At 46.7% G+C, this 8,330-nt stretch overlaps 1 protein-coding gene across 1 annotated transcript in view; it reads right to left on the bottom strand.

Annotated features, from left to right (window-relative positions):
* Nucleotides 1-456: 456 nt before the first annotated feature.
* Nucleotides 457-8,330, bottom strand: part of Gypc (glycophorin C (Gerbich blood group)) — a 33,681-nt gene continuing 25,807 nt past the window's right edge. Inside the window, exons 2-3 of the mRNA XM_015479066.2 lie at nt 2,795-2,845; nt 457-1,164 (exon numbers count right to left, since the gene is read on the bottom strand). Of these exons, the coding sequence (XP_015334552.1) occupies nt 968-1,164; nt 2,795-2,845 (248 nt within the window). The 3' untranslated portion in view covers nt 457-967. The remainder of the gene's footprint in view (nt 1,165-2,794; nt 2,846-8,330) is intronic.

Raw genomic sequence — 8,330 nt, 5'->3', positions numbered from 1 at the left:
TATTTCCACTTGAAGTGGACCAAGGTCTCAAAAGCAGTAAAGGGGAGCTGGGACTTCAACTCAGGGAGTGGACCTCTGCAGTCTATATTCCAACCACTGAGTGCCATCTTCAGTGTGATTATGGGAGGATGGGCTTCACTCACAACTGTTGGAACAGGTCTATATTGCCTCCATACTGTGCATCAGAATATCTATACTTCAGCCAGTGCCCTGACCACTTGTAACAATCTATCTCCAGAGGGATATTTAGCCCTTACGTTTGTTTCATGCAGTTGGTGCTGGTGTGGGAGAAAGATGCAGATCACTCTTCCTCCCACCTCTCTTGCCAGGCTGGATAGTCCCAGCCCCATGCACACTGTCTCTGTCAGAGAACACAAAATCACATCAGGAAAAAGCAAGCACTGGGTGTTTGTCATTCCCCAGACAATTTCAGTAGTGCTGTTTGACTCTGAATGCTTGATTACATTTCAAATTTATTTCCAATTGTTTTGAGCTGGATCAATGGGAGACAAAGGTGCCTTTTAGCTCTGGCACCTGCTGTTCCCCCCAACCCAAATGTCAAGGACTGACATTTGATGCCATTATCTCCAGTCAGTGTATTGATGTCTCACTTCCTTGGGTCCCCAGCTCCCAGGCCCATCTACCACACTCACACCCTGAAGGACTTTCACATTGATAAGATGACATCCTGAATTTCCCAGGGAGACCTGTGTGTCCAGATTTGCTCTCTTCCTGCCACAGCAAAAGCTGGCCTACTAGGGTGGCTGCTATGTCCCTGCATCCCTGGGAGAGGTCTCTCTCAGCCTGCGTCCTCCCCCTTTCCTCCCTGGGGAGCCACCACATGTTCGTAGGTATGAATCCTGGGAAGAGCCAGGTGACCTGTGGAACAGTGATGGTGGTAAGTGGTAGATGCATTTGTTCTCCTGAAGTTGGAGGAGACATTCAGGGAGATGAGGTCTGATGTCCTTCAGATAAAGTACTCTTTCCTGCTGTTGTCATTGGCATCTTGGAGGGCGGGGTCGCTCTGCAGGGCTGCATCTGCGCTCTCAGCAAACTCTGTGCCCTTGGCCTCATTGGTGTGGTATGTGCCCTTGTGCCGGTACAGGTAGCGAAGCATGACGAGGAGGAGGCAGACCAGGACTAAGGCCACAGCAGTGATCACAGCTGCAGGAGGGAGGAAATGCAGGGGTCAATGTGGAGCAGGTGCTCTAGGACCTGGAACAGAAGGTTAGGACCCACAGGGGTTGTGCCAGCAGGACAAATATGTTGCTTAACTAGCCACAACCCCGGGCTGGTGACTTCCATCCTGTGCTTCTTCCTGCCTGGAATAAGTCTTTCAGAATCCCCTCTCCCTTCTCCCCACCCTTGGGGTCCCCTTTACTGTGTTCCTTAGCTACAGAAGTATCCCAGAATTGATTCCCGCTGGGACATGCTCATTGTCTACTGAGGAGACAGGTCTATAAGAGAATTATTACAAAACAAGCCATTTGCATAGTGCAAGTATGTGGGTTCGCTTAAGTAGAGGGGTTCGTGTGATGCAGAATTTTTATCTCTTTAGACAATCCCAACTGAGGTGTTTCCTGGAGAATGGGACTTTCTGTGGTACAGTCAGGAAAATCCTGGAAATCTGGAAAGAGTTGGCTGCTCTCTGCACACTTGACAGGGAGAAAAACAATACAAGGGCTATTAACTGTGCCTAGGGATAAAGAGGTGGTGGGAGGTGTGCTTTAGAAAGCTGCCTCTCACCCCAGCCCATGCCATTAACTCTTGGGAGTAAGGACATGCTGAATCTGGCAAGAGGAACTGGATTTGGCCATGTAGATGATGCCATGCCATAGTCAATGCCTAGGATTCGTGGGACTTGGGGATGCAGGGAAATAAGGCATGAAGTAGGTCAAGAGGGGTCAAATCACTCTGGGCCTGGGGAGTGATGGGGTGAGGGGTTAAGAGGTGAATCTAAGAAACGGCTGAATGGCAGCACTCTCGTGGAGGGTATTTCAAATTGGGCATTTGATTGGAAGCTACAGAAAAGCCTTTATCTTAGAATGCAGGTTTATCTGGAAGGTCTTGGGGGAAGGGCTGTTGCGGGCTATGAGGCAGCTAAAACTTCCCAAGTCCCATCTTTATGGAAGAATTTCCAAAACTTCCTACTGTCTTCAGGGGGACACTTGTGTCTATTCTTAATAATGTTGTCTAGGAAAAAGAAGGGCTCAGGGCACAATAAATGGGAGAATTGTATGTTAAGTAAAATTGAACAGGTGTCTTTGATGGCTTCCTCCTGCTTCTTTTTCTTTTAATCGTAGAGGTTTCCTGAGCTATTAATAAGTGTGAGCAGCGTGGGTCTTAAGGAAGAGAACAGAACACGTGTCACCTTCCAAATCTGGTTGTTCCTGAAATGCAGTTTGGGGTGACAGGTGTGACCAGCGAGGAGCCAGCTGCCCAGGGTTCAACCCGAGGTGAGGTAAGGGTCAGACCCAGAATCAGGGAGATGGGGTGAGGTAGAGTCAGCCCCTATCAGTCCACAAGCCCCAACCCTGTTCTGCCCAAGCTGCTTCCTCTTTAGCCCAAGTCTCTCTGGGTCAATAGCCTGGACAGGAGGTTCATCTTGACATGTGTGCCCAGCACGCCACCACCCCCCCCACCTTGCCTAGTGCACCAGGCCCCATGCTAGGCATTTCTTATACACACTGAAGGAGGAAAAGCACTGACCATCCCTCCCACTTCTCAAATCCTCAGTCCAGTTCTCCCCTGGATCTTTCCTGGTTTCCAAAAGGGTCCCTGGCAAGTTACTAACCTGCAATGATGGCAATGTCCATTGTGGCATAGGCCGTCCCTGGATCAAGCTCTGTGGACAAAGATAAGAACTGAGGTGAGAGAGGAAGAAGGCTCTTTGTACACAGCAGCACCTCAGCCCCAGGCTGTACCCTCTGCACCGCTGTGAGCAGCTCTGTGAATGGACCTGGAATGGCATGCTGGGTGCACAGACCTCTGTCCAGGGTGTAGAGACCTAGACCCAGGCTCGGCTTGTTCATTGATCAGGCTGGAAAACACTTGCAAATCATCAGGTCACACAAGGATGGTCCAAGCCCCCTGCTGTATCTCAGCACCAAGGCGAGCACCTGTACCTGGTAGAAGCTCAGTTGCCATCCGTGGTGTGTATATGGTGTGCAAGACTGTGTTGAACACTGGCCATTGGTGGTGTGTCCATACAGACCAGGTGTTGGCTTAGCTGCCATCATCTACTCTCTCCTGTGTTCTTCACGCAATCCTGTTAACTCCGTGGTGTTAATCAGCACACTTTACATGTAGAACACTGAGGCTCAGAGATGTGATGAGCCTGTGGTCATGCAGATCACCCAGTGACTGTCCCTGAGTTCACTGTTCCTCTTGTCTTTGAGGTCTACTTTCTCTTTCTTTCTTTAACAAGCCTCTCACTGAGACCTCTCCCTAGGTTTCTGCATCAACTCTCCTGGGGGAAGGGCTGCCCTGTGGCACTAAGTTACTGACTGTTTTTCTGTAGTTCACTGATCTAGTCAGAGGGTGAGGATCCCAGGGAGAGAGGGAACTTCGCAGTACCTCAAGATACTGCATAGAATGCTTCCTCTCCTCTGGGAGATGAGTGAGAAGAAGGATTTATTAGACCACAGAAATACCAGTGTTAACACGGAAATCCCATGTTCCCATTACAACAGCTATGCATATTAAAACAGGGAAGGATGCTTTCTAATAGCCATTTCCACTCAGATAATCACTTCAATTATAGAGCTATGAGGTCATTCTCCCCAGGGCAAGTGCCAGATGCTTCTTTCTGATAAGAAACTGACTGGTGGTGTCAGGGGGGACAGTGAGTGAGGAAGAAACTGTTTCCTTAGCTGAAGGCCCAGAGCAAGAGGAAGGAGAGCCAGGCTAAGGGGTCTGGTGCCAGCACAGAGCTCAGAAGTGGGGAGGACAATAAAACCATGTATCAAGGTGATAAAGAGACACAGTGGACACCCACTGGAGGCTGGGCAGACTAGACCAGGCAGGGAGGATAGCTCAGTTTTCAAGACTTAAGAAGTAGCAAGTTCACCGTGATGCTAGATTCTGGGATCCAACTGGGACAAGTAAAGCCTGAGATTCAGTACCTAGCTCATAGTAGGTACTCAATAAATATTCACTGAGGGTATAAATAAAGGGATGTCCACATGAGTGAATGGGGGTGCAGAGGCTGGCATCCTAGACCTTTATTAATCACCCAGCACCTCACTGGCAGTAAGAAAGAACAGCACCTTGCTTATGGTACATGCATAGATCATCCGTATGAATGTTTATGGAAGCTCAAATACCCAGAATCGTCCTGAGGAATTTTCCAGGTGAAGACCAGCCTTCTTATTTCACTCAGTATAACGCTGCCAGGGTTAGAAGGGACTTTTTATTCTTTTTAAAGAGAAATTAGCAACTGCTTACCATGTGCCGGCATTTAACACATTTTAACTCCGTCCCACAACAGTCCCATTTGGTAGGAGTTATTATCATTCCCATTTTACGGATTAGGAAACTGAGTCCCAGAAAGGGGTTATGTTTTCTCTGGATCATTTGTCATTACCATGAGAATCAGGAGGCAGTCAGTCCGTGCCCAGGCAGTGTGAAGTCAGGGTGTATCCCTGCAGGGCACTGCCCAGGGCAGAGCCTTGGCAAGCTGGTTTCCAGAGGAGGCATTTGACCTAATTCAAGTGGGGTTCATTTTGTGGCTTGTGTTTAAGACCTGTACCCAAATTTATCTGTTTAGATACCAGTGCACTTTCAGCACTCCTATCCCATGATTCTCAGTTGTGAGAGGGCCAATTTTTTTTTTTTTTTTTGTAAAGACCCAAAACGTTCTGCATTTTTCATCCATGGCTCTCCTTAAGATTGCAACATTTCTACCAGACAGTAAGCTCCACAAGTCCAGACACCGTATTTGTCCTGCCCAGAGTTCTATGTCCAACATCAGGCTGGGTGCTTGGCACTGAATGACAATTGGTAAATATTTGAAAGTGTGATTCCTCACTTTACACATTGTTGGTGGAACTGCAAATTAGTACAACTGCTATGGAAATCAATATGGTAATTCCTTAAAAGAGTAGGAATGGAAATACTATATGATCTGGATATACCATTCCTCATTATTAATGCAAAATAATTAAAATCAGCATACTATAGTGATATGTGCATACCCCTAGTTACAGCAGCACACCAGCCTAGGTGCCCTTAATAGATGAATGGATAAAGAAATATACACACACACACACACACACACACAATGGGAATTACTCAGCCATAATTAAGAATGAAATTATGTCCTTTGCTGCTAAATGGATGGAACTGGAGAATATCAAGCTACGTGAAATAAGCCAGACTCAGAAAGTTAAGGGTTGCATGTTTTCTTTCATATGTGGAAACTAGAGAAAAAAAAATGAATAAAAAGGGGATCTCATGAAAATGAAGAGGAGAGGAAATGGCTCAGCAGAGTAGAGGAAGTGGATCAGAAGAAGGTGGGGGGAGGGAAAGCTGGTACTGGGGAATGAAGTCTACCAAATTATGTTCTATGCATGTACAACTATGTCACTGTGAACCACATTTATGTGTATAACTACAATGTACCAATTAAGAAACAAAGCTGAATTCCTTCCAAGGAACCAGAATCAACTAAACTGCACCCTTTACTCTCCACATCTTTGTGAAGCTGAGGATGGTCATTTTTCTCCCCCATGGAATCTGCCATTGGCTGCAGCCAAACCCCTGCTGACGCCACACATCCTCAACAGGGTTACCTGCACCTGGTCTGGTTAAAGGTACCCTTCCTGGGAGGCAGCAGGGCACACACATGCAATGCAGGAGGTGCTCTCTGCTTTAGTTGGCAGCTATCGAGGTACAGGACTCAGTCGCAGCTGGATCCACGGGGGCCAGGGGTGTTTCTCAGATGTTGATGGAGAGTGGGGTCTGACACTGGCCCTGGGAAGGAAAGTCATGCTCATCTGATGCTACCATGAACCTCCCTTCTCTTCTGCTTTCAGATGATGCAACATTGGTGTTTGAGTCTGTTTTCATGCCTATAACTGAATATGATAGTTTGTGTAATTTATGAAAAATAAGAGACTTATTTAGCTCAGGGTTCTAGAGGCTGGAAAGTCCAACAGCATGGTGCTGGCACATGGTGAAGGCCTTCTTGCTGATCATAACATGGCAGAGGACACCACAGGGTGAGACAGAGCAAGGGTTCTAGAGAAGGCTCAGTTTTATAACAATTCCAGTCCCTCAGTGATCCACCAATCAGTTAATCAATGAATGGATCACTTTACTAATGAGGACAGGCCTTTATGACCTATTCGCCTTCCAAATGTTCCACCTCCAAATACCATTAACTGGTCTGACCCTGTTGGCTCTGGGGATTAACTTTCCAACACATGGAATTTGGGGAACAAACATTTAAATATGGCGTCTAGGAAACAACTCTTCTTGCAAAGGGTTGTTTCTATATTACCACCAGAGGGAAGAGGTACGGTGGTGAGAGAGGGACCCGGATGGAAGGGCTATGGGTGGTGGAGTGATGGGTGGTGGAAGAATTCCTCCACGCAAGACACTTCGCCGGGGAGAGTTCCACTTTATTACAAAAGGCTGTGGGCATATATAGATCTAAGGAGAGATGGCAGGGCTTAGGTAAATGACGGGTCACTCGTTTATTGGTAAGCTCCTCCAGATGTCAGTTCCGGAGCCCACAAAATTAGTTCTTATTGGGGCTAAGGTTTCCTGCCAGCGAGATTTGAAATTGGCACCGGTGGGGGTTTTTGGTGCCAGCAGGAAAGGGAGAGGCAGGAAGAGAAGCTCCTTAGGTGCCATGTTGGGTTTTTTTGGGGGGTGTAGCTGCCATTATACCTTTTCCAAACAGGTGGGGCTTCTGGGTGGAGGAGGATGGTCTTCTTCAATAAGGATCCAACTACTGTGATGACTGGTCACCATGTCAGAGGCTGGGCTCCAAGCAGCCTTATTTTAAACACCATGCCCAATCTATCTTAGTTGAGTTACAGGATATAAGTAGAAGGAAGAATGCTTTGGCCAGAAAATAAAAATGGAATCACCCTTTCCTTAGTCCAGGATGGTGATACCAAGGGAAATCAGCAAGAAACCTTATAAAAGTGCTAACTGAGCAAAATTAAGTCAGCACTCTTCACATGGGGGTCCTCCTCTAGGGAGGGGGGTAACCTGTCAACTTTGGATTGGGTGGATTTTGTGATTTATTAAGGAGGTAGTAAATATCCTCTCTTTTGGCAGAAGAGTGAAGGAAAGGGGAAACATTGTCCACCCCATCTGTGACAAACACACCCTGACTTGGATTTCTAGGAAAATCAAATTTAAAACAGGAAGAGAGGGAGGAGATTCCAGCCAGGCTTCCTCCAGGGGAGGATCCCCAGTGAATGGGAAGCTGCCTGGGGCTTAGTCAACATCCTGCTGCTTGGGATGGGGGATGGGGTGGTAGATATCAACCTGCAACTGAAGGAGCTCAGATTCTTCTCTTTGAAGGAAGAGAAAAGTCTACCCTTAAAATGGTTGACAGTTGATTTATGTCTTCAAACACTCACTCCTCTTCCCTCTACGTTCTCCTTGAACTTGCTTCAGCACCTCTCCAAGAGGACAGAACCTTAACACGAGCTGTTTTGTTACTGGTTTGTGTCTTTTTGTCTCCATGCATGTGAAGTAGGATAGAAGAAATAAAGATAGGTAGAAAGGGAACAAAAGGAAAGGAAGAAAAAAGAGACTATAGTTGTAAATGTAAAACCCTCATGATCTCCTCTTTTATCCTCCAGGTCTGACATCCTCAAATTTCTGAGAAATCTGCAGATCTTAGAATTAGTGAAAATTCACTCCTCTATAAAAATGGCCTTACTTTGATTAAAGCTTAAGTGCACTGTTATCCTACACAATGCAATTTCATGTAAGATGAAACAAAGGGAGATGTATTTTAAGAAACCTGCAATATAGGCTAACTATATTAGGTATCTTCAACTTTGACTTTCTAATAAAGCTCTTCCTCTTTGCTAAAACCTGACACCTCATTAAATTCTTCTCTGCAACATGTCAAGAGCCTGGAAGGTCTGAGCAGAGGTGTCCTCTTCCTCTGTAGAGATGTCCTGGATCCCCTCACGGTCATAGATGGAGGTGATGGGAGTCATCCACCCCTCCAGGACATGGACTCTCATCTGGAGAACTGTGGACTAGGTCTGACCTCCGATCTTCAGGATAAAGAAATGCCCAACCCTCTGGGTAGACATGCATGTCATGCCTTGCACAGATCTCATGTTCAATACATGTGA

This window comes from Marmota marmota, unplaced genomic scaffold (genome assembly GCF_001458135.2).
Source record: "Marmota marmota marmota unplaced genomic scaffold, marMar, whole genome shotgun sequence".
Lineage (NCBI taxonomy): Eukaryota > Metazoa > Chordata > Mammalia > Rodentia > Sciuridae > Marmota > Marmota marmota.
Note: the sequence above shows the minus strand (reverse complement) of the source record. Positions and strands in the feature narration are given on the sequence as shown.